This window comes from Diaphorina citri, unplaced genomic scaffold, assembly GCF_000475195.1.
Source record: "Diaphorina citri unplaced genomic scaffold, Diaci psyllid genome assembly version 1.1 scaffold680, whole genome shotgun sequence".
NCBI classification, from domain to species: domain Eukaryota; kingdom Metazoa; phylum Arthropoda; class Insecta; order Hemiptera; family Psyllidae; genus Diaphorina; species Diaphorina citri.
Genome location: NW_007378113.1, coordinates 91,520 through 118,757, shown reverse-complemented (window position 1 = coordinate 118,757; position 27,238 = coordinate 91,520). Strand labels below are relative to the sequence as shown.

Below are 27,238 nucleotides of genomic sequence, written 5' to 3'. Positions count from 1 at the left end.
TCATCGTCCGTGCCCTTTGGTTGTGTCGTGTATATGTTGAGCAGGATGGGCAAGTAGTTCTTCGCGTACTTCCGCATGACAGGACACTCTGGATTGTCTTCCATCAGTTTTCTCAAGGCCAGCATCACAGTGAGTCTCAAATCTTTAAAGTTAATCAAAACGTTACCCAATACCTTCGCCAGCTTGGGGAAGCTCTCAATGTCTTTCGGTTTGTTACAGAAGCTCGGTAGTAGAGACCATATCTGTGTCTGTAGGAGATCGTACGACACAGCGGCTGCTGTACTGTCAGACTGTCTGAACTCTTCAGACTTCTTCCTACACTGCGAGGCCAACGGTAGGAAATGCTCAATGAAGAAACCAATACTTGCATTCTGTATGTTCGCCTTGAGCACTGGTAACATCCAGGAGCGCTTGATCTCATTGCCCTTCTCATTGAAACTAATCTGATAGGGGACGTGTCTGAGTACCACATCCACCCCCATGGTTCTAACAGCAGCACCTACCGCGTAGTCTAACTCATTGACATACGGGAAATTGTACGAGTCTCTCAACTCAGCCAGGGATTGTAAACATTTCACCATGAACTCATGACAGGTCGCGCCCGCAGCTTTGAACATGAGGGCTCGAGGTGGACGCTTTGGCGGAACAGATACAGGGTGAGTGTGGAATGAGTATTTTTTACTTTCTATTACCAACAAGTACATATGTATAGGGAACCTACCTATACTTACAAGATGATGAGAAAGTATTGCAATATGTCCATTTTTTTAGAGGTTTTGGTAGGGGAACTATAACTTTTTTTCTTCTTCTTTTTCAAGAGGTTTGGTCTCGTATAACTACGAAGGTCTTATCGTCCCGAAAGCGGAGAAGGACGTGCAGGATTTGTTTCCAGGCTTTGTTGTATTGATAACTCATGCATTGCTCGAGGAGTTGGAATATTTTGTGGAGGGAAGTCTTGTGGTGAGATACAACATCGGGGGAGGCTGCCTTCTCCACACAATCCTGAATGAGAACTTGCACTGTGTGAGTAGCACCTGAAAAATGAGAATAAGAACTTATTATAATTTCTCTAAATGGAACCTCCGTGGCCGAGTGAGTCTCACAACCCGGAGATACAGGATTCGATTTCCGGGAGGGTCGATGTTTTTCAACTCTGTAGTTGGAATAGGGAGTGAGTGCACTCAGCCCCGAAAGGACAAGTGAGTAGCTACTTTATTTGACAGAATCAGTAAAGAAGCATTACTGTGATACCCACAAAAATTGTAAAGACTCTCAGCTTCACCACATAATTATATTTATTATTTTTTCATAGGTAAATAGAATAAGCAACTGAACTCACCATTGACCACGAAGAAGGAGAGGATAGGAGAAAGCCAGCCGTTCCGAGAACGAACTTTATCTGTTTGGGATAAAGTTGGCCCCGGGCGGGAATCGAATCCGCGACCTAGCGCTTACAGGGCCGACGCGCTACTGTCCAAGCTATCTAGACTGGTGGCAAAGTTTGTTTTCAGGAACAAGCCCTGGTTGAAATTTCAGCAAAAATGCATGAATAGCTTGATATGACCTTAGCAGTTGAAAACTAAGACGTTTTTTTTTTTTCTTTTTTGTCTATAGCCTGAATATTCTTTTCCTTCAACAGATATCAAATCGGGAGTCAAGAAGCCAAGTCCAGACAAACAAGACACTGTCCCAGCGCCAGAACCCATCAAACCCACAGAAGTTAAAGTCAAGAGTGTGCGCTTCCCATTGACCACTTCAATCTTGTCGGACAGCCACAGCTGCGTGCACAGACTCATGAACCGATGCAAGTTGGACATGCACAGACCCAGCTCGACGCGCGCCAGGTTGCCAAACGCCGCCTGCAGTGTTGTCAGCCACGCCAGGGTAGGTTGACTGTCGGACGAGGGGGGCTGGTAGTCGTAGAGGGCGTTGATTAGCTGTGCGTTCAGCTGGGGGGTGCACGTGTTGAGGGGGCAGGGGTGCGAGGAGAAGAGGGCGTGCAGGGTTTGAAGGCCGTTGGAGATGACGATGACATTGCCCAAGGTCATGACCTTGAGGATGGACTCGCAGCATGCCTGAGAATGAGATGAGAGGGAAATAAAATTAGTATAGGTACTTATTTATACAAAGAATTTCCTGTGCTCATTTAATGCCTTTGTAGAATAGAAATAAAAACAATTTACGTGAGAAAGGGCTAACAGGGACAGGAATCGCAAAACAGACATGACTGGAAGACTAAAACACAGACCCTTTGGAAACGGGAAGAGGTGGAGAAAAAGATTTATAGAATAGAATGAACCTTGTTTATCGTGCCTGAATTTTTTTGAAGAGGTTTGGTGAAGAGAAATGTAAACTGCTTGGGTCTTACCGTCCCGAAATCAAAGAGAAAAGTAAGTAAGACAGGATAGGAGATAGCCAGCCGTTCCCAGAGCGAACATTATCCGTTCAGGATAAAATCCGCCCCGGGCGGGAATCAAACCCGCGGCGACCTACCGCTTAAAGGCAGGCGCGCTACTCTCCAACCTAACTAGGCTGGCAAGTCCCCTTTACCTCTGCAGTAGGATACTACTACTACTATTGAGGTTAAATTTTCAAACAGTATTGAGAACAAAATTCCATAACTCAACTGGGATTAAACCCATGCTCGCCTGATTACCAAGCGAGTGTCTTGACCATCACACTACCGACTACCGAGTGTTGAATTTCTATTATTAAGGTTGGTACCTTTTATTGATTCCTTCCTGCCCTTTATTGGTTCCTTCATGAAAGTATAAAATGATGTTCTTACCTTCACATTAGCTTTGCTTAGACAGGATATAATATCCTTGAGAAAACTCAAAACAGGCAGTGGTGGAACCTACCAGAGCAGGATTCAGTTCTATATTACGAATAATATACGCTGAAGTTACATTAACAGTATAGTTCCTATATGTCCTTACCTTCACATTAGCTTTGCTGAGAAAGGATATAATATCCTTGAGAAAACTCAACACAGGCAGTGGTGGAACCTACCAGAGCAGGATTCAGTTCTATATTACGAATAATATACGCTGAAGTTACATTAACAGTATAGTTCCTATATGTTCTTACCTTCACATTAGCTTTGCTGAGACAGGATATAATATCCTTGAGAAAACTCAACACATGCAGTGTCGTAGTGGAACCTCCCAGGGCCTTTCGCCCATTTCTTTCCTTTACATCCCACTCTCTTCCTAAACTTTGCCATGATTCCTTTTCTATTTATACACCTTGGAAATCACTGCTTTCTGGGAAAAATCAAGGGAAATCTTCAAGATCAAGATCCATGGAATTTCTTGCTGAAGAGGACCACTTCAAATTTTTAAAAAACACACGTGATTGTTTTAATGTTTTAGAACATTTTTTCAAATTTTAGCGCGCTCGCGTCGAGAACGATTTTTCTCTGTGGCTCAAAGCACCGTGCACACGATGATGAAGGCTGGCTACACACGATGCATTTTTCTCTAGGCGAGGTGCACGTGAAAGTGAATACGTACCTAAAGGAAGGTAGCGCGCTTGCTATCTTGATCTTGTCCTTTTTCTCTAAATCTCTATTCGATTTCGGTATAAGGCCTTCGTTGTTGTACGTATTAGGTACAGATAGCCAAAAAACTGACCATCGAAAATTTGACCCCATCACATTTCTTTCCTTCCTATAGGAAAAGGAAAATAAAAATTAAAAAAAAAAAAAAAAAAAAAAATCGCCTGTAATTTCGAACCCGAAATTCTGATGCTTACCACAATATAGGTAGGTACTTACCTAGACCTACATACTTGAAAATCAACCATATTCTGTTGAAAAGTTGTGGTGCATAATATTAGACTGATTATAGATGAATAGACACACCCCCTGAGCCTGTACCTACAGGAAAATAACACACACAAATTCGATTTTTCACATAAAATAATATAATTTTACATTCATATTCATACAAATACATAGGTACTAATTAGATAATTAGGTATTGCAATATGTTTTCAATCTGTCATAGGGTAATACGTAATACCTATAAAAAAAGCTCTGTAGGTACTCCAAGTAGGTACCTACCTAGATATACTTTTCACAACATTTATAACATAGGTAAGTATAAGATTAGAACATAAATCTACAAGGAATGTATGGTAAAATTGTAAAAGAGCACCCTGTCTGAAAAAAACCTTAGCAGTTATGTATACCGAGACCAGGGCCGTATCCAGGATTTTGTCAAGGTGGGGGGGTGTTCCAAATTTTCGGAGTCTGACGAGGGAGTACATACGGCCCTGACTGAGACGCTAAACCCCTAAACAAAAAAATGAGGATATGTAAAATCTATATTAGGTACATACAAAATACAATGAATCATTTATCCCCAAAGTATTTGCTTTACATGGATCACACGTTAAACTGTCAAGTCTTAGAAAAAATTGCACTTGATCAATAGGGAATAGGGACCTTTCTTAGAAAAATAGCACTTTTTTTCGCCTGAGAAATTCAAAGTTTGGACCTTGTCGAATTCCCAAATAAATGAAAATAAAATACTTCGGCAGGGATCGAACCCACATCCTCCTGTTAACCAGACCATCACACCACCAGGTCTTATCTCGGACTCCACCTATCCACACTGAACGGATTTCTCAGCACCGCATGCAGCAGACACTTATACCCCATGTGACCCAAACATCATTGGAACATGGTATCCTGAGTAAAACATCCACTGGCATCGAACCCACGTCCTCCTGTTTACCAGACCCTCTTTCCGCCCGAGGCAGGTCTTACAGGGTTTATGCACTTTTCCCGGAATTAAATTCCATGACTTTTCCAGGTTTTCTTTAAATTTTTACGATTTTCCATGACTTTTTGGCCGATTTTCAGATTCCATGACTCTTCCAGGTGGCGTATAAACCCTGTCTTATCTTGGACTCCACCTGTCTATACTTAACGGATTCCTCAGCACCGCATGCAGTAAACACCGATACCCCATGTGACCCAAACATCATTGGAACATGGTATCCTGAGTAAAACATCCACTCATTATCAGACTATCCGGCGCCATGATCAGGGCCGTTAGCTTGTGGGGCGTAGGCCGTGAGGAGGGGGCAGGACGAGGGGCGACTACCCGTAGTATGAACTCGCGACAGGCAGGGGAGGGGAGGGGGGAGAAAGGGGAGGCAGGCAGCTTCCACACGTCCGTGTCCTGGGAGCTGGTGGAGAAGGCGGGGTCGGTGACCGCGTCCAGACGCATTGAGGCAACCTGGAACCGATGGAAATATGAAGCAAGAAATAAGTAGTAATTTATTTATAAGTCCGGGACTTACGCACAAATAAACGAAGCGCTAGTCATGAATTATGACGTCATCGCCTACGGGAGCGTATGTCGTGACGTCAAACTGCGCAGAAACGTATGCGCACAAACACATTAATGCGTTGCCTGCGAGCAAGCTTTGCTCGGGACATTTGATGTGACGTCATAGCCTACGGGAGCGTATGCCGTGACATCAAACTTCACGATTTACCGGTATTTTTCAAATCGATTTATCTCGGTATCTAGAAGTCGTAGAAGAAAAAGAAAAATTCCATTCTTCCATATTTTTCCTGCTCTATGACTTTGGAACATCACCCAAGTAAGCGCAACTGATCTATTAAAGGTAAAACCCCCGTCACTAAAACCTCTATAAAACATTCCTTCAAGGCGCTCGCTTGGTGAACAGGAGGGCGTGGGTTCAATCCCAGCCGAGGTATGGAATTTCATCCTCAATATATTTTGAAAATTTTACCACAATAATAGTAGTAGCCTACTGCTGGAGTAAAGGGACTTTTCAGTCCTATGCGAGCAGTACAAATAAGCACTTTTATTATTACCTTCTGAGCTTCATAGAACATCTGACTCATCCGCTTGCCAATAACACCATGAGGTCCCTCAGGTACTTGTATAATGGAGGACGGGTTCATCACCAAATCTGCCAGGAATTGCTGAGTAGAGGCGTCATTGTTATCAGGAGACAGCTTGTGGTGCAGGGAATGATATTGGGACACCAGGGCTTCGATCTGACCTATTTCCGAACAGATGTCCTGAAAATATGAGAGCAAAAACTTTCAGAAAAATACTGCAGATAACTTACACCTGAGCACACGCGTTCTTCTATTTCCGAACAGATGTCCTGAAAATATGAGAGCAAAAACTTTCAGAAAAATACTACAGATAACTTACACTTGAGCACACGCGTTCTCGAGTTAGTATACATGATTATTATAGGCGAAAAGGGTCAGAATACTTAAGGCCAGCCCAAAAGGGTCACTCATCAGCTCTAACTGCATAGTGATGGCAGAATAAAGAAAAAGGTATCTTTTTTTTATCAGCCATACACCAGGGTGATGGTCTCTAGCCATGTTTAATTGGCTCGTCCTGAACCGCAGTGAACCATCGTGAGGACTTGGGTTTGTCCTTTAAAAGCTGTTGGATAGCTAGGCTGTTTAGGGTTAGCTATTCTTCTCCCTGTATATAGTCGCACAGTTAGACACTAATCTACTCCCTGTTTAACGACCCCTAGCCAAGATGCCCTATTTTAGACTGCGGGAGTGAAGGACTTTTCAGTCTCATTCCGGCAGTATAAACAGGGTATATTCTATTCTATCCACTCACCTGGTATCGTTTCAGTTCCATCTCAGAGCAGCGCGTGGCAAACTCCACTCGTTTGATCAAATGACTCGCCATCCTCCCTAAACTGGGCACAGGCACGGAATGTATCGCTTCCAGGAGTCTAGACACCGCCCCGTGTATCAGGGCCGGCACTAACAGTACTGCTACGGAGCCAGGGCTCTGACACTCGAACAGGTGCAGGATTTTTTCCGCCTCCTTTGTGTCGTTGAATAGGCGCCGTTGCCGCCTGGCTGGCACCGGCTTGGCTGCTTCCCAAACCTCCCGCCAGGTGTTGCCTGGGAGTAGCATGCGAGCGCTGAGCGAACCTGGTGGCGAAGAGGGGAACGAGACGAAATGGTTAGCGTTAGGGGGAAAATGCGAATATTTTTATCGTTGTTACTAGGAACTTAAAAAAAAAAAAAAAAAAAAAAAAAAAAAACAACAACACGGGCGAGGGATGATTTTTGGCTTTGTCTGGGATTTTTTGTGATGGTCCCGTAAGAACACGGCGGTACTTGTCGTAAATCGAAAATTGTCTACGATCACATTTAGGTAAGAATCTATCAAAATAAGTAGGTAGGTATCCTTATTACCTTAATTCTTCGTAGGCTTACCTACAGATCTTTTTCTAGCTCCCTACACAGCGAAATTCACTTCTGTAATCCCCCTACCCTCTCTCCCCTTCCTTCCTTCTCCTCCTCGTCTCCTCTCTCCACCTCAATCCCTCCCTCCCCCTCCTTCTCAAATGACCTTGAGGCTGTCAAAAACAGCTGAATGTAAACAATAATATAATAATAATATTGAAGTTTATTTTATGTCACATTAACAATAAAATGTTCTTTTGGAATAAATCCCTTTAAGTACCTACTAGAGTACTTTTAGGGAATTCTTCTTAATTATTTTTCTTCTTAAATTTTCTTCATCTTCTTTATTAGTTCATTCTTAAGTTTCATTTATATTTCATTGTTTCTTGATAGATAGAATTCTTTTATTTTTAATTTCATTTTCTTTTCATGGTTGGAAATATCCGTTTTGGGATCCCCTGATGTCAAAAAAGTGATTTTTAGCCCATGGTCTGTACGTACGTTTTTTCTTGAACTCTGCGACTGTGTGCAGCAGTTCAGTGTGTGCCTTAATTAACTGTTCAAGGAAAAAGTTCGCCCTTAGAATGAATCGAAAACGTGACCAATCGTTTACAAGGCAGGCGTGTGGGGAAATGGGGTGGATGACAGAGTGGAAGCGTATTTGAAAAGAGCGAATAGAATTCCCCCACAGTTAGGCGTAAAAAAGGCGAAATGAAATAAAAAATCCGTAGTAGTATTGCAAAAAATAGTAATAATATAAGTAGGTTTTAATAACTGTAAGAGATACACACCAAAATGTCCAAAATAATAAAATGTTCCGATGAATTAAGAATGACCGAGAGAAAAATCTGTGAAAATCTGAAAAAATCTGAAAATCTGAATTGAAAAATTTGAAATGTGTCCTGAAACTGGCCAAAAAAAATATCACGAACTCGCGAGAATTCGCGACAAGGCGCGCTACTCTTCAAGCTAACTAGCAACATTTCCCGTTTGGACAGTCGTAGGAATGTATGTACGTACCTTTCTTCTGTCCATATTGATCTAGCTCTGAACTCTCAATAAAATCACGAGGTGAGTACCACCGGATGAAATCTTCCAGGATAGCTCCGGGATTGGCTGCCTGGAATATACAAGAAAAATCGATTCCCATTTATAACTTGTAAGTTTTTCCCGCCTGGTACTCAATGAAAATTCAATTTTTTGTCAGTCCACAGAAGCCGGTTTTCCTGGGGGAAACTTTGATTATTTTGACTTAAAAATGAGATCATTTCTCGGTTTTGACAAGTAATGGGTAATAGCTCGCTTTATCCATTACTTGTCAATATTATAATATCCGTAAATTTACGTGATGGCTATTGAGAAGTTCTTTTAGAAATAGTACCTTTTTTTATGGTAAGGACCCATCGAATTATAACTTTGCGCAGCGGCGATATCGTAACCAATGAGGTTTATCCGAGGTGCGATTATTGCTAGTTGGACCCATCGAATTTTATTGTAGAGGAACATCCTAAAAGAAGAGTTAAGATTGCGAATGCCCGAGCGAAAAAATCTGTGAAAATCTGAATTGAAAAATCTGAAATGTGTCCTGAAACTGGCCGAAAAAAAATATCACGAACTCGCGAGAATTCGCGACATTCCCGGCGGACATAAAAAACATGAGCATAAAAAAAAACCGCCTAAATATGAAAAACCTAAATCCCCAACTTAAAATCATTTAAATCATTACCCAACAAGTTGCTTTAAATCATTAAGTACAATCAAATAATACCTATCCAAAAACAAGCTTTCTCCCATCCTGTCTTCCTTCTCTCTTCGATTTCGGGACGATAAGACCATAGCAGTTAAAGTTCCCTCTGTCAAACCTCTTAAAGATTGCAATTTAGTTTTCACCTTGAATGATTCCATATCGGAGAGCAAGGAAGCGCTCATAAGTTTGGCTCGAAGTTGAGAGCTCTCCAGATCTGTACCCAAACTCAGCAGGAACTCTGCATCCTCCTCTATTTGATCCTCTGTCTTTATAACAATCAAAAAATCTAAGGAAATCTGATAGTACAAAATTAATTTCCTAACATTGGACATGAAAAAGGAAAAAAGTATACATAGAAAAAATGATAACAAGACGATCATTTTATCCATCCTTTCGATAACTAAAAGTATTTAGAATACAATATTCTCCTAAACTTGTCTACCATTTTCCTAAGGAAAACCAATTTTCTTTCACAACTCAACAGTTACATAAAAGGTGTTTCTCCCCCTTTTCCGCCACTGTTGGGTGTAACAATAGAGCTTGCTATAATATCTGTACCACTGTTCGCCATTACAAAATAATAATTTTAATGATCATTGTCCTGAACGAAAATTTTTGGCACACAAAAAAAGAGCGCATCTTTGCGAAATTTGAAATACTTGCCCGTGTAAATAAAATGGGTGACGTCAAAGGAAACCCTTGACACTGCATTAACACCCATATTTATGAACAAAATGCTGGCTCTGAAGTTCGTGCTAAGCATAGTCTCAAGGCATTTGATTGGTCAATTTCGACTTGAGACTGATCTAAGAACGATCATTCTTGTTCATAAATACGAGTGTTAGTCTCAGTGATAAGATCAACCATTAGCTTAACTCCATACACAAAAAGCCCACTCCGAGGCTTCTCGTATTCATGAACAAGAATGATTGTTCTTAGATCAGTCTCAAGTCAAATTTGACCAATCAAATGCCTTGAGACTATGCTTAGCACGAACTTAAGAGCCAGCATTTTGTTCATAAATATGGGTGTTAGGTGTGGGGCCGAACAGTCTTAAAGGATGGGTTAAGCTACTACGAATCTACAAAGATCGGCCATTAAATCTATGACCTACTTGGTCGTGTCTCATTTCAGGTTCAGGCATGGCTAGACTATCGACAAAAGCTGAAGGATAGCAAGCTCAAACAGGTCCCCTCTCTATCCACACCTCTCACCCTGCACCCTCAATATTTGACCTCTCTACAATCGTCCCTGCAAAATATTCACACGGGTTCAACTAATGCATCTTCATCATAAGTGATTTTTTTAGAGGTTTGACAGAGGGAACTATAACAGCTAAGGTCTTATCGTCCCGAAATCGAAGAGAGAAGGAAGACAGGATACGAGAAAGTTCCGAGAACGAAAATTATCCGTTCGGGATAAAATCGGCCCCAGGCGGGAATCGAACCCGCAGTCTAGCGCTTACAAGGCGGACGCGTATTTGAGTTCTCTATTATTGGACATTATTTGGTAGGGTTATCCTGTATTTATTTATTTTTACTGTCTGAATTATATCAAATATTTTGGATTCATTTGTGAATTTTTAGACGTTTGATAAGGGAAACGGTAAGTACTATAACTTTTTTTTTTCAAGAGGTTTGATAGAGGGAACTGTAGGTTCCTAACTATGGAGGTCTTATCGTCCTGAAAGTGAAGAAAGAAGGAAGATAGGATAGGAGAAAGCCAGCCGTTCCGAGAACTAACCTTATTTGTTTGGGTTAAAGGTTGGCTCGGGTGGGAATCGAACCCGCAACTTGCGCTTACAGGACAGGCGCGTTGCCCTCCAAGCTAACCAAGCTGGTGATTTTAGTAGTTACAGTTCCCTCTATCAAACTTCTTGGGGGAAAAAAATACCTTAGCAGTTAAAAACTACATATTACTTTTTTTGCCTTTTTTTAAGAGGTTTGACAGAGGGTACTGTAACTGCTATGGTCTTATCGTCCTGAAACTGAAGAGAGAAGGAAGACAGGATAGAAGAAAGCCAGCCATTCCGAGAACGAACATTATCCCATCAGGATAAAATCCGCCCCGGGCGGGAATCGAACCCGCGGCCTAGCGCTTACAAGGCAGACGCGCCACCAACCAAGCTAACTAGGCTGGTTTCTGCCTTTTTTCTTTTTCACATTTCTAAAGCCCGAATATTGTCTCTTTTTTTCCCCCCCAGATATCAAATCGGGAGTCAAAAAGCCAAGTCCAGACAAACAAGACAATGTCCCAGCGCCAGAACCCATCAAACCCACAGAAGTCAAATTCAAGAGTGTGCGCTTCCAAACCAACACACCAGTTAAGTTCAGACTTGATGAAGAGGATAAAGAAAATGACACAAGTTATGTGAATGAAGATAAGAAACCCATGGAGAAGCTACGACAGCCAGAACAGAAGATAGTGATCCATAAGAGACGACAGAACAAGAAACCTGTCAATATTATCAAGCATTATTGAGAGGGAGCTTAAACCAACACACCAGTTAAGATTAAACCTGATGAAGAGGATAAGGAAAATGACACAAGTTATGTGAATGAAGATAAGAAACCCATGGAGAAGCAACCACAGCCAGAGCAGAAGATAGTGATCCATAAGAGGAGACAGAACAAGAAACCTGTCAATATTATCAAGCATTATTGAGAGGGATTGTGGCTGTGCTTATCAACCTCCGTGCCCAAGTGGGTATCATACTAGGCTTGCATGCCGAAGGTCTCGGGTTCGATTTTTTTACCAGTGTAAAAAGTTTATTGAAATTGATTGCAAAGGAGGCAGTTAGTAATACTGTAATATCCACAAAAGTTGTGAAAAAGCTCTGCTTTACCACAAATAATTGGAGATTTATTTTTTAAAGATCAATGCCAACATTTACATTTCCTATCTAAATAAACGAGGAGTCATGGTTAAATATTTTTGAAAACAATTCAATCTTTATTTTGTTTTTAAATAAGTATAAAATAACTGCTTTATTATAATATTGGATGTTTCAATTAAACATTACTTTCCTTCATATAGGATAAGGAAAGTAAAAATGAGGCTTGGCCAAGTTATCTTCAACATATCCATGTGTGGAGTCATGGTTAAATATTTTTGAAAACAATTCAATCTTTATTTTGTTTTTAAATAAGTATAAAATAACTGCTTTATTATAATATTGGGTGTTTCAATTAAACCTTACTTTCCTTCATATAGGATAGGATAAGGAAAGTAAAAATCAGGCTTGGCCAAGTTATCTTTAACATTTCCATGTGCATATTCATCTCTAGGATTAGGTAAGCTAAAATGAATCTTCACTTGGTGCCTATTTAGATTTTTATTACTTTTGTAACAATTGTATTATTTTGTACAGAATAAATATTATATTGTATAACGAACGGTCTAGTTACTTTTTGTTCTTCTTTGCATTTTTACTTTTCATAGAATTTCCTATTTTCGCTCCCTTCTTGGCGCCTTTGATTATATTCTTGAACTGTCCGGTCGACTTATTCCTCTTTCTCTTATTCAGTAGTTTCCTTGTCAATGGTACATACGCGTAGGGATCAGGCATACCTTTACGTTTCATATCACCTTGAGATTTCTTGGACTTGTACACAGAGCCTGGGTCTTGACTCTTGCTATGGAATTGAGATTGAACTCTGCTGAGGAGGAGATGCAACTTGACATTGAGCTTGCACTAGAAGAAACAGAAGCACTCGAGGAAGAAAAGGAGCCACTGAAAAAAGCCATAATGGTTGAAAGCAACAGGGTGAGTCATAAAATTAAGGAGTTAGTATCTCCTTCGAGAGACATTGAAAAGAATAGAGAGGAGGAAACACCGCAAAATGTTCCCGCTAGTGATGGGTAAATACCACAACAACAACAACAACAACAACAACAACAACAACAACAACAACAACAACAACAACAACAACAACAACAACATATTATCAAGCATGATTGAGAGGGATTGTGGCTGTGCTTATCAACCTCCGTGCCCAAGTGGGTATCATACTAGGCTTGCATGCTGGAGGTCTCGGGTTCGATTTTTTACCAGTGTAAAAAGTTTATTGAAATTGATTGCAAAGGAGGCAGTTAGTAATACTGTAATATCCACAAAAGTTGTGAAAAAGCTCTGCTTTACCACAAATAATTTGAGATTGATTTTTTAAAGATCAATGCCAACATTTACATTTCCTATCTAAATAAACGAGAAGTCAGGGTTAAATATTTTTGATAACAATTCAATCTTTATTTTGTTTTTAAATAAGTATAAAATAACTGCTCTATTATAATATTGGATGTTTCAATTAAACATTACTTTCCTTCATATAGGATAAGGAAAGTAAAAATGAGGCTTGGTCAAGTTATCTTCAACATTTCCATGTGCATATTCATCTCTAGGATTAGGTAAGCTAAAATGAATCTTCACTTGGTGCCTATTTAGATTTTTATTACTTTTGTAACAATTGTATTATTTTGTACAGAATAAATATTATATTGTATAACGAACGGTCTAGTTACTCTTAAAATGAATCTTCACTTGGTGCCTATTTAGATTTTTATTACTTTTGTAACAATTGTATTATTTTGTACAGAATAAATATTATATTGTGTAATGGTCTAGTTACTTCTTATTCTTCTTTGCATTTTTACTTTTCATAGAATTTCCTATTTTCGCTCCCTTCTTGGCGCCTTTGATTATATTCTTGAACTGTCCGGTCGACTTATTCCTCTTTCTCTTATTCAGTAGTTTCCTCGTCAATGGTACATACGCATAGGGATCGGGCATACCTTTACGTTTCATATCACCCTGAGATTTCTTAGACTTATACACAGAGCCTGGGTCTTGACTCTTGCTGGGTTTGCTGCTTGTGGTTTTGATAGGCCGATGTATACCACTACCTCCTGCTTGGTATTTATTTGCTACTCTTGCTGGGTTTGCTGCTTGTGGTTTTGATAGGCCGATGTATACCACTACCTCCTGCTTGGTATTTATTCGCCGGTTCAGAACGTACGGAGCCTTTGTCTGAAGTCCCTCGCTTACGTTTCCTAGACTCTGTCAGTATTGTCTTAGCATTCTCTTGATCTTCTTCATCTTCCTCGTCATCATCTTTGATTTTCATCTTCCCCAGTTTATCCGTATCTACCTCCCCATCGCTATCACTCTCTGTTATGATCAGTCTTCCGTCTTCCGACATTTTGAATTCCTCCTTCTTCTTCGTCTTCTGGTTAGTCATGTTGTTATTCCCTAGTGCGGATGTTGGTTTGGTCGTGCTTCCTCGTCATCATCTTTGATTTTCATCTTCCCCAGTTTATCCGTATCTACCTCCCCATCGCTATCACTCTCTGTTATGATCAGTCTTCCATCTTCCGACATTTTGAATTCCTCCTTCTTCTTCGTCTTCTGGTTAGTCATGTTGTTATTCCCTAGCGCGGATGTTGGTTTGGTCGTGCTTATCTTGTTCATATTCTCCACTTCAACTTCCACAGACTTACAGATCGCATGATGACATTGTTACTACTCTGAGCATATTTGGACAAGAGACCCATTAGTATCTTGGAAGCATCGGCAAATTTGAGTTGCAGCACAGCCCGAGGCACAGTTTTAATCCCCATGGATAGCAGCGAGAGCATGGCAGACACTGATTCTTCTTTGTAATCATCACCTTCTACAGAGCCGTCAAGTAGGGTCATCTGGAATTGAGAACAAATGAGATATTTGAGCAAGCAAAACAACATGAGCTTTTTATTTCACAAAGCTACGGGTAATTAAAATGCTCATGTTGTATTTAGGATTTTTTTCCTTTAATGGTAAAAAAGAATATAAAAAAAGTCAAGTCCTTCAATTTATCAGAATTAATTTTATATTGAGAGTGAGCACAGAAGGACAGAATAGACTCGTACACTTTCATAGTACTTGGCTGACTCCATACTCCCATGTCTTGAGCTCTGAGAAGAACTGATAGACAGCCAATGATCTAAAAACATACACAGAAAAAATATATCAAGTAGGTCTCCCTTTTGTTTTGCTAGTCACATACACCCTAAAGAAATTCATTAATACATAGATTAAAGAGGTTTTAAAATACATTATTAGGAAAAAATGAGGATTCATTAGAATACTAGCTGGCTACAAACCCTTTTTGATGAAAATTCAATCCCTGATTTATTGAATTCAAAACCAACTGTGGTCCAGATTCAAACAGTGGATTTTTTTTTACCTTGCCAGGAATTGAACCCAGGTCTCCCACATGCAAGGTGAGTGCAGTGACCACTACACCATGCAAGCTGATGATTCTATAAATAAAATAAAATAATCCATCTCAACTTTTACAGACTTACAGATCGCATGATGACATTGTTACTGCTCTGAGCATATTTGGACAAGAGACCCATTAGTATCTTGGAAGCATCAGCAAATTTGAGTTGCAGCACAGCCCGAGGCACAGTTTTAATTCCCATGGATAGCAGCGAGAGCATGGCAGACACTGATTCTTCTTTGTAATCATCACCTTCTACAGAGCCATCAAGTAGGGTCATCTGGAATTGAGAACAAATGAGATATTTGAGCAAGCAAAACAACATGAGCTTTTTATTTCATGACGGGTAATTAAAATGCTCATGTTGTATTTAGGATTTTTTTCCTTTAATGGTAATGGCACGTTTCCTTATTTTTGGCGCTTAAATAAAAAAATGCCGATTTTCGGTACGAAGACGGTGAGTAGGTGTTTTACCTTAGGTGATTTTAAATAATCAGGGTTTACTTACTTTACTTAGAAGACATTAATAGAAAACCCTTGTGTTCTTTACAAAGCAGGGACATGAAATGGTAAAAAAAGATATAAAAAAAAGTCAAGTCCTTCAATTTATCAGAATTAATTTTATATTGAGCAGTAGGTGATTTTAAATAATCAATGTTTACTTACTTTACTTAGAAGACATTAATAGAAAACCCTTGTCTTCCTTACAAAGCAGGGACATGAATAGAACAAGAGAACTTACCAAAGCTCCAAAGTACTCGGTAGAGTTTTCAGTGCCATTCTTTTCTTTGATAACCTCAGTAACTGCTGCCAGAATTGCCAGCATTTCCTTGTGAATTGCAGAGTTGTGAGAAAAGCTCGTCAATAGTCTGAAAATATAAAACATTTTCTTCAATCACCACTTGAAAATATAGATATTATTTATTTGCACAGATTTTATTCAACTTTTACAAATGTTGTTTCTTTGAAAGTTTTTTCTTTGGCATGAAGCATATAAATAAGTAAATATTTAGGTATAAGTAAGTTGGAAAATAATAATGAACTTACTTGCTGAAAGAAACATTGAAATCCGCGAACATAATCGCCAAATCCGCGAACATAATCGCCAAATCCGCGAACATAATCGCGAAATCACATAGGTACGATAGGACTCTAGAACTCCGTCAAGCGCTTGTCACCAAATGGAGGGTAAAAAAGTCATTAAAACCTCTATAAACCATACCTTCTGAGCTTCATAGAACATCTGACTAATCCGCTTGCCTTGAAAGAAACATTGGAACAGTTGCTCCAATCACTTGCAAAGGTTTCAAATGTCTTATAAGTCCCTGGTATACTTGTTCCGGCTACAGAGGTATCATCACTCATCTCGGTAACAGATGTCCCTGGTTTGGCTTTGACCGAGCCATACATAACTTCATGTTTCCTTACAGCAAACTCAGTGAGTCCAGAATTACCTGAGAAAGAACCAATAAGAAAGATAGAATACAGAGTAAGCTTAGCCTCATTACATTTTTTAAACCATTACCTATGTCAGAAATAAAATTACGATATTTTGGGAATGGGGTTTGAAGAATGAATGAGTAAAACCAAATAGACGTTTGGGTTGATCCAGTATTTAACTTGTCCTAAAATCTGTGATTGTTCCAACTTCAAGATGAATTTAAAATATTGATAGGTCTTCCAAGTCATATAGGTACCTATCCATTTTCTTGTTAAAAGTCCAAAAAATATATCCCTCCCCTCCTAAAACCAAATAGACGTTTGGGTTGATCCAGTATTTAACTTGTCCTAAAATCTGTGATAGTTCCAACTTCAAGATGAATTTAGAATACTGATAGGTCTTCCAAGTCATGTAGGTATCCATTTTCTTGTTAAAAGTCCAAAAAATATATCCCCTCATGTCATAATGTTATGAATTGCTCTAAAAGTCCCCACACGAAAAAAAAAAAAAAAAAAAAAAAAAAAAAAAAATTGCTCAGATTTTTTCAACTATGTTGTTTTCTTTGACTTTTTTTTCTTTCTTTGACATGCTGCATTTAAATGTCTGAAAAAAATTTCAAGTTGGAAAACAATATCAGAACTTACTTGCTGAAAGAAACATTGGAACAGTTGCTCCAATCACTTGCAAATGTTTCAAATGTCTTGTAGGTCCCAGGTATACTTGTTCCTGCTACAGAGGTATCATCACTCATCTCGGTAACAGATGTCCCTGGTTTGGCTTTGACTGAGCCATACATGACTTCATGTTTCCTCACGGCAAACTCGGTGAGTCCAGAATTACCTGAGAAAGAACCAATAAGAAAGATAGAATACAATGTAAGCTTAGCCTCATTACATTTTTTAAACCATTACTTATGTCAGAAATAAACTGACGATATTTTGGGAATGGGATTTGAAGAATGAATGACTAAAACCAAATAGACGTTTGGGTTGATCCAGTATTTAACTTGTCCTAAAATCTGTGATAGTTCCAACTTCAAGATGAATTTAGAATATTGATAGGTCTTCCAAGTCATGTAGGTATCCATTTTCATGTTCAAAGTCCAAAAAATATATCCCCTCATGTCATAATGTTATGAATTGCTCTAAAAACTCAAAAACTTACCCAAGTTGACTTGGAAAAATCTGGACTTTGCTGCATTCCTGAAAGTTTTGGATTCTGGATTTGAACTGGAACTTTGGCCTTTCGCCCATTTCTTTCCTTTACATCCCACTCTCTTCCTAAACTTTGCCATGATTCCTTTTCTATTTATACACCTTGGAAATCACCACTTTCAGGGAAAAATCAAGGAAAATCTCCAAGATCCATGGAATTTCTTGCTGAAGAGGACCAGGAGCCAGGACAACTTCAATTTTTTTTAAAAAACACACGTGATTCTATTTATACACCTTGGAAATCACCACTTTCAGGGAAAAATCAAGGAAAATCTCCAAGATCCATGGAATTTCTTGCTGAAGAGGACCACTACCACTCAATAAAAAAAAAACACACGTGATTGTTTTAGAAGTTTTAGAACATTTTTTCAAATTTTAGCGCGCTCGCGTCGAGAACGATTTTTCTCTGTGGCTCAAAGCTCCGTGCACACGATGGTGAAGGCTGGCTACACACGATGCATTTGTCTCTAGGCGAGGTGCACGTGAAAGTGAAGAATACGTACCTAAAGGAAGGTAGCGCGCTTGCTATCTTGTCCTTTTTCTCTATTCGATTTCGGGATAAGGCCTTCGTTGTTGTACGTATTAGGTACAGATATCCATCCGTTAAACATTAAAAAAAAAAGAAAAAAAAATCGCCTGTAAGATCGAACCCGAAATTCTGATGCTTACCACAATATAGGTAGGTACTTAGATACCTAGACCTACATACTTGAAAATCAACCATATTCTGTTGAAAGGTTGTGGTGAAGAATAATTATTAGACTGATTATAGATGAATAGACACACCCCCTGAGCCCGTACCTACAGGAAAATAACACACACAAACTCGATTTTTCACATAAAGTAATATAATTTTACATTCATATTCATACAAATACATAGGTACTTAATTAGATAACTAGGTATTGCAATATGTTTTCAATCCGTCATAATTATAGAGGGTAATACGTAATACCTATAAAAAAAGCTCTGTAGGTACTCATACCTACAGGAAAATAACACACACAAACTCGATTTTTCACATAAAGTAATATAATTTTACATTCATATTCATACAAATACATAGGTACTTAATTAGATAACTAGGTATTGCAATATGTTTTCAATCCGTCATAATTATAGAGGGTAATACGTAATACCTATAAAAAAAGCTCTGTAGGTACTCAAAGTAGGTACCTACCTAGATATACTTTTCACAACATTTATAACATAGGTAAGTATAAGATTAGAACATAAATCTACAAGGAATGTATGGTAAAATTGTATAAGAGCACTCTGTCAGAAAAAAACCTTAGCAGTTATGTATACCGAGACCAGGGCCGTATCCAGGATTTTGTCAAGTTCCAAATTTTCGGATGAATACCAGCGGATGAAATCTTCCAGGATAGCTCCGGGATTGGCTGCCTGGAATATACAAGAAAAATAGATTCACATTTATAACTTGTATCTTTTTCCCGTGGTACTGAATGAAAATTTAATTTTTTTGTCAGTCCACAGAAGCCGGTTTTCCTGGGGGAAACATTGATTATTTTGACTTAAAAATGATGTCATTTCTCGGGTTTGACAAGTAATGGGTAATGGCTTGCTTCATCCATTACTTGTCAATATTATAATATCCGTAAATTTACGTGATGGCTATTGAGAAGTTCTTTTAGAAATAGTACCTTTTTTTATGGTAAGGACCCATCGAATTTTATTGTAGAGGAACATCCTAAAAGAAGAGTTTTTTNNNNAAAAAAAAAAAAAAAAAAAAAAAAGAGGATAGGTATGTAAAATCTATATTATTGATCTATTGAACATAATTTTTGTGATAATATCTATTGTTCGATTAGGTACATACAAAATACAAAAAATACAATCACATTTATCCCCAAAGTATTTGCTTTACATGGATCACACGTTAACCTGTCAAGTCTTAGAAAAAATTGCACTTGATCAATAGGGAATAGGGACCTTTCTTAGAAAATAGTACTTTTTTCGCCTGAGAAATTCAAAGTTTGGACCTTGTCGAATTCTCAAAAAAATGAAAATAAAATACTTCGGCAGGGATCGAAAAGAGAAGGAAGACAGGATAGGAGAAAGCCAGCCGTTCCGAGAACGAACATTATCCCATCAGGATAAAATCCGCCCCGGGCGGAAATCGGACCCGCGGCCTAGCACTTACAAGGCAGACGCGCTACCAACTAAGCTAACTAGGCTGGCGTAAAAGAGGAGTTAAGAGTTCAATTTAGTTTTCACCTTGAATGATTCCATATCGGAGAGCAAGGAAGCACTCATGAGTTTGGCTCGTAGTTGAGAGCTCTCCAGATCTGTACCCAAACTCAGCAGGAACTCTGCATCCTCCTCTATTTGGTCCTCTGTCTTCGGGATAGGATCCTGTGGGAAAGTGGGACAATGGAAAACTTCAACGTACAATAATGATATACCGCGGAATCGAATGGTGAAACTTTTAGAACTGTCCGACTTAATGTAATAGAAAGTCGTGTGATGTTCACACCAGATTTTTTTTTTTTACATTCATACAAATGCATAGGTAGGTACTTAATTATAAAATTAGGTATTGCAATATGTTTTCAATCCGTCATAATTACAGAGAGGGTAATACCTATAAAAAAGCTCTGTAGGTACTCAAAGTAGGTGTCTAGATATAGTTTTCACAACATTTAGAACATAAATCTACAAGGAATGTATGGTAAAAGTGTAAAAGAGCACCCTATCAGTAAAAACCTTAGCAGTTACCTTTGTATACAGTGACGTTACGTAAATCGCTATTGAAGGAAAATCTAATTGTACATGTGTAATAATATCTATTGTTCGATTACATACAAAATACAACCAGACCTTTCCTACAAAAAAAGCGCTTTCCCGGGGCGGATTTTATTCTATGTGACATTATGATATTGTATTTTAATGGATACACCCCAACGTTATGGACTTCCGTCTGTTTACTTTCCTTATCCCATAGTAAGGAAAGTAATGCAGGTATTCGGTTATTTTTTTTTTAACCCTGTGGCTGGAATCAAACCCACGTCCTCCTGTTTTTTAGCCCCTCTTTCCCACCACCGAGGTAGGTCTTATCTCGGACTCCACCTATCCACACTGAACGGATTTCTCAGCACCGCATGCAGTAAACACCGATACCCCATGTGTCCCAAACATCATTGGAACATGGTGTCCTGAGTAAAACATCCACTGGCATCGAACCCAGGTCCTCCTGTTTACCAGACCCTCTTTCCCCCCCGAGGCAGGTCTTACAGGGTTTATGCACTTTTCCCGGAATTAAATTCCATGACTTTTCCAGGTTTTAAATTTTTACGATTTTCCATGACTTTTTGGCCGATGTTCAGATTCCATGACTTTTCCAGGTGGCGTATAAACCCTGTCTTATCTTGGACTCCACCTATCTATACTTAACGGATTCCTCAGCACCGCATGCAGCAGACACTTATACCCCATGTGACCCAAACATCATTGGAACATGGTGTCCTGAGTAAAACATCCACTGGCATCGAACCCAGGTCCTCCTGTTTACCAGACCCTCTTTCCCCCCCGAGGCAGGTCTTACAGGGTTTATGCACTTTTCCCGGAATTAAATTCCATGACTTTTCCAGGTTTTCTTTAAATTTTTACGATTTTCCATGACTTTTTGGCCGATTTTCAGATTCCATGACTCTTCCAGGTGGCGTATAAACCCTGTCTTATCTTGGACTCCACCTGTCTATACTTAACGGATTCCTCAGCACCGCATGCAGTAAACACCGATACCCCATGTGACCCAAACATCATTGGAACATGGTATCCTGAGTAAAACATCCACTCATTATCAGACTATCCGGCGCCATGATCAGGGCCGTTAGCTTGTGGGGCGTAGGCCGTGAGGAGGGGGCAGGACGAGGGGCGACTACCCGTAGTATGAACTCGCGACAGGCAGGGGAGGGGAGGGGGGAGAAAGGGGAGGCAGGCAGCTTCCACACGTCCGTGTCCTGGGAGCTGGTGGAGAAGGCGGGGTCGGTGACCGCGTCCAGACGCATTGAGGCAACCTGGAACCGATGGAAATATGAAGCAAGAAATAAGTAGTAATTTATTTATAAGTCCGGGACTTACGCACAAATAAACGAAGCGCTAGTCATGAATTATGACGTCATCGCCTACGGGAGCGTATGTCGTGACGTCAAACTGCGCAGAAACGTATGCGCACAAACACATTAATGCGTTGCCTGCGAGCAAGCTTTGCTCGGGACATTTGATGTGACGTCATAGCCTACGGGAGCGTATGCCGTGACATCAAACTTCACGATTTACCGGTATTTTTCAAATCGATTTATCTCGGTATCTAGAAGTCGTAGAAGAAAAAGAAAAATTCCATTCTTCCATATTTTTCCTGCTCTATGACTTTGGAACATCACCCAAGTAAGCGCAACTGATCTATTAAAGGTAAAACCCCCGTCACTAAAACCTCTATAAAACATTCCTTCAAGGCGCTCGCTTGGTGAACAGGAGGGCGTGGGTTCAATCCCAGCCGAGGTATGGAATTTCATCCTCAATATATTTTGAAAATTTTACCACAATAATAGTAGTAGCCTACTGCTGGAGTAAAGGGACTTTTCAGTCCTATGCGAGCAGTACAAATAAGCACTTTTATTATTACCTTCTGAGCTTCATAGAACATCTGACTCATCCGCTTGCCAATAACACCATGAGGTCCCTCAGGTACTTGTATAATGGAGGACGGGTTCATCACCAAATCTGCCAGGAATTGCTGAGTAGAGGCGTCATTGTTATCAGGAGACAGCTTGTGGTGCAGGGAATGATATTGGGACACCAGGGCTTCGATCTGACCTATTTCCGAACAGATGTCCTGAAAATATGAGAGCAAAAACTTTCAGAAAAATACTACAGATAACTTACACTTGAGCACACGCGTTCTTGAGTTAGTATACATGATTATTCACTCACTATCAGGTACGCTGTTGTTGTTGTTGTTGTAGCGGATTCAGCTCTAACTGATGCATAGTGATGGCAGAATAAAGAAAAAGGTATCTTTTTTTTATCAGCCATACACCAGGGTGATGGTCTCTAGCCATGTTTAATTGGCTCGTCCTGAACCGCAGTGAACCATCGTGAGGACTTGGGTTTGTCCTTTAAAAGCTGTTGGATAGCTAGGCTGTTTAGGGTTAGCTATTCTTCTCCCTGTATATAGTCGCACAGTTAGACACTAATCTACTCCCTGTTTAACGACCCCTAGCCAAGATGCCCTATTTTAGACTGCGGGAGTGAAGGACTTTTCAGTCTCATTCCGGCAGTATAAACAGGGTATATTCTATTCTCTATAAAGAGCAAAATATTGCCGGTCCCTTGGATTGCTCTTTATCCAGGTTCGACTGTATCAAAAATTCAAACCATAAATTCTTAGATGTTAAAGCAGAGAGCTTTTTCACAATTTTCTGGGTACCACAGCATTACTAAGTGCCTCCTTTACTATTAATAAAATTCTCATTCATCATCAAGGTTTCTACACTGGTAATGCCTACTGGACGCTACTTGATTAAAGTAGCTACTCAATTGTCCTCGCTAGGCTCAGTGCACCCCGAATATAAGCATGTATTTTCTTTGGCAGTCAAGCATCTAGAACAGTGTTTCTTTTAATTGGGGTTCCGCGAGCTGATGGCAAGGGTTCCGCGAGATATTTTGTGGAAAAATCATACACTAGATAAAATGAGCTGACGGCAAGGGTTCCGCGAGATATTTTGGAAAAATCATACACTAGATAAAATGCAGTTTCAAAACGACCATCTTAGACTAGGTATTTCATCTTATACAGCTTTTTTTAGAGGTTTGATAGAGGGAACTGTGGGGGTGGGGGGTGCAATCTTGAAAGTTCAAGGTTCCGCAAAGATGTTCACCTTTTGAAAAGGGTTCCGCAGGCCAAACTAATTAAGAAACACTGATCTATGCAGATAACTTACACCTGAGCACACGCGTTCTTGAGTTAGTATACCTGATTATTATAGGCGAAAAGGGTCAGAATACTTAGGGCCAGCCCAAAAGGGTCACTCTTTATCAGGTACGCTGTTGTTGTTGTTGTAGCGGATTCAGCTCTAACTGCATAGTGATGGCAGAATAAAGAAAAAAGGTATTTTTTTCATCAGCCATACACCAGGGTGATGGTCTCTAGCCATGTTTAATTGGCTCGTCCTGAACCGCAGTGAACCATCGTGAGGACTTGGGTTTGTCCTTTAAAAGCTGTTGGATAGCTAGGCTGTTTAGGGTTAGCTATTCTTCTCCCTGTATATAGTCGCACAGTTAGACACTAATCTACTCCCTGTTTAACGACCCCTAGCCAAGATGCCCTATTTTAGACTGCGGGAGTGAAGGACTTTTCAGTCTCATTCCGGCAGTATAAACAGGGTATATTCTATTCTATCCACTCACCTGGTATCGTTTCAGTTCCATCTCCGAACAGCGCGTGGCAAACTCCACTCGTTTGATCAAATGACTCGCCATCCTCCCTAAACTGGACCAGCATTTCCTTGTGAATTGCAGAGTTGTGAGAAAAGCTTGTCAATAATCTGAAAATGAAGTGAAACATTTTCTTCAAACACCAATTGAAATTGTATTCTTTGAATAGGATTATTTTCTCCAAATTCTATGTTGTTTTCTTTAAGATTTATTTCTTCCTTGAACACACAGCATATAAATAAGTAAATATTTCACAGTCAGAGTATAAGAGATTTCAGAACTTACTTGCTAAAAGAAAGCTGGTTTTAGTGGATGTGCCTCATCGCCCATTGTGTTTCTGTAGTGGAGATGTCTGTTCTCCCATCTGTCATTACAAGCCTTTCTAAGTGACCCATCATTTTTTGCCCCGGAGTTTACACCAAAGGGAGGGGTCAAGGGCTAATTTTTGCTACTCAAACAATAAATCCAGTTGATTAACAGGGTTTACTACTATTCATAGTGTGTATTTTACTATTGTGAAGTTGTAAAAGTCCATTTTATTTTCATGAAGACAACCCCAATCAATGAGATTGTAAAAATTTCAGAAATTTCCATCCAAATCTAAACAATGAAAAAGTTCTATAAAATAAAATAATAATTTCATTACCTTGTAATTCTTTGACTAGAGGTTACTGAATCGTAAAAGTTAACTTAGATGAATTCCTAGGAATCAAAATGACCTTTTATCTCATTATCTACTTTTGTTCTATTCGTAAATCATCTGATTTAATTCTAGTTGCCCATAACTATAAAACCTTTGATTGCTTCATTCAAACGTTGCATTGTATCCACCTTGCAATTAGCATTTTGAAATGGCCAGCTGCACTTTCCACAGCTTCTCTGCCAATAGCATCTGATAAATCATTTATTTTATTCTGATCAGCTGTAGGCTGTAGGAATGTGTGTGGTTAGTTATTGCTCTATAATCTATGTTTGTGAAATCAGTTAACTTTTCAAATGTGTCTTAATCACATAGTTTTTTTTATGACACATCAAATTTTAATACAGTAATTCCATTGTTATTAATTACTAATGAAATTATTGTAGGTATCATATAGGTAGAACATATTGAGCATGATAATAACTGTTAATTTTGTGTTTAAATAGAACATTCAATTCATTTTTCTTCAAATTTATATCGACCTAATCTTCACACTTAGAAGATAAACAGAGAGGAAGAAAGAGAGAGAAAGAAAGAGAGAGAGAGAGAGAGAGAGAGAGAGAGAGAGAAAGAAAGAGAGAGAGAGGGAGAGAAATCCAACATGGTCGTAACTCATGGAGATTCAAGATGTCTTTGCATGTTTGGAGAAAAAAAGATCAAGTAATACATCTTGAAAAGTAAAAAAGAGATGAATCACCACAAAAAAATTCAGTTCTTTCAGACATAAATCACCCCTCTGACAGTCATACCTACTAAGGGGCTATAAAGTGATCCAGAAGACAAGACATTTCCCGGGTATACACCTACTTCATCTCGACAAAAATTTCCAGAAAGGATATCTTTTTTTCAGACGGGATTTTTTTTCAAGTGCGCTCTTTTAAGATTGTATTGGTATTAGGTATTAGCCAAGTTGGTTAAACCAACAAAGTATGCCTGTCATTTCTTGCGATTTTCTCTGATTCAATAGCCATTGCATTTAATTCATCCACACACAAGTGGCAGCTGATCGTTTCCATGGATACCTGATGAGTTTCGACTTTCTAATCAGCAACGGCCAAGGTATCAATAAAAAATATAATCGAGAGATTAAAAACTGCAGGCAAACACCTGCCTCCAGACTTGAAGATAGTGATCCTGTCTTTAATGGAACGGGCAGTGAATTGAATATACCTGTACACAACAGTGCCTACAATTCCATGTTGTAAAATGTATGGGTACGGATTTTTTATTTATTTATTAAGGAAACCAGTTAAAAATGTATAAAAAAGAAGAATGTCTTCCAAGAGAACCAATCGCATGAGTTATGTGACCACAAGTAAGAATAATGTGGACAATATAGCTATCTATATGTATGTGATTATATCGAGCCGATGTACAGGGTTATCCTGGAGTATGTTTCAGATGAAAACTTACTTTCAACCTCAACTTCCTTTGAATTTGTTTCTTAGAAAGTTCAGAAAATATTGGCAAAACCCACTAATAAAATAGATGATCAGTAGATAATAATTGGCAATAAACATTTAACAAAAAAAAAATCCTGATTTCATCAGTATATTAGTAAACTTGTAAGGTCTTAGGAGATGTACCGGGACTTTTGGAACACCCTATATAGTCAATATATTAAAATAAATATACGATGACCATGTATACTTGATCATTTAATATTAAAGATATTGGGTGAAGAATAAGAAGATGAAGTAACTAAAAAAACTGATATCAAGAGTCACATGCAAGAACTTAGTTGGACGGCGACAAAGTTTGAGATAAGAAAAACCAACGAAACAACTACGAAAGACTTCATGAACAAAATAAACATACTGCGAAAAAGTGGCAACCGAAGTCACTTGAAAGAAACTGTACTAATCAACGAAGAAGAGCTAGATAAACTTGATGAAGTAAAAAATGATGGAGTGCAACAACCAACAACTAAATGAACATAATCATCAATTAAAAGAAATAATTAATAGCAAATACATACAGCATACCAGCTGGATGAAAAAATAAATAAGTTCTATGAAAAAACTAGAGAAATGTTCACAGATATGGCGGAATGACGGAGCATGGAACAGGCAAACATGTTACAAAAGAGGTTATTGGACACGACAGACTCAAGACCTGACTGGATGACATTATACTTCATAATTCTGCAACTAGGAAAAAAAATTGCTTCAAATGCATCCTGAGAAAAAATTCTCATA

General features: G+C 39.1%; 2 protein-coding genes, 2 long non-coding RNA genes and 1 pseudogene across 4 annotated transcripts; 2 read left to right on the top strand and 3 right to left on the bottom strand.

Annotated features, from left to right (window-relative positions):
* Positions 1–8,238: 8,238 nt before the first annotated feature.
* Positions 8,239–9,147, bottom strand: LOC113468244. Its single transcript, XR_003392075.1, has 2 exons — positions 9,110–9,147; positions 8,239–8,339 (listed from the first exon to the last, which is right to left on the bottom strand). It is a non-coding gene; the product is annotated as an uncharacterized LOC113468244 (long non-coding RNA).
* LOC113468247 lies at positions 8,632–8,811 on the top strand (annotated as a pseudogene).
* A 9,585-nt stretch (positions 9,148–18,732) lies between the features above and the next one.
* Positions 18,733–19,161, top strand: LOC113468243. Its single transcript, XR_003392074.1, has 2 exons — positions 18,733–18,856; positions 19,041–19,161. It is a non-coding gene; the product is annotated as an uncharacterized LOC113468243 (long non-coding RNA).
* LOC103511144 (rab3 GTPase-activating protein catalytic subunit) lies at positions 19,160–21,040 on the bottom strand. The gene is made up of 3 exons (XM_008475858.1): positions 20,980–21,040; positions 20,120–20,283; positions 19,160–19,285 (listed from the first exon to the last, which is right to left on the bottom strand). Exons 1-3 carry the CDS (start codon positions 21,038–21,040, stop codon positions 19,160–19,162), a joined length of 351 nt encoding a protein of 116 aa, XP_008474080.1.
* On the bottom strand, positions 20,633–24,398 carry LOC103511139 (rab3 GTPase-activating protein catalytic subunit-like). The gene is made up of 3 exons (XM_008475854.3): positions 24,314–24,398; positions 22,530–22,739; positions 20,633–21,921 (listed from the first exon to the last, which is right to left on the bottom strand). The coding sequence occupies exons 1-3, from the start codon at positions 24,383–24,385 to the stop codon at positions 21,664–21,666; spliced, it is 540 nt and encodes a 179-aa protein (XP_008474076.1). The 5' UTR covers positions 24,386–24,398; the 3' UTR covers positions 20,633–21,663.
* Between the last annotated feature and the right edge of the window lie 2,840 nt (positions 24,399–27,238).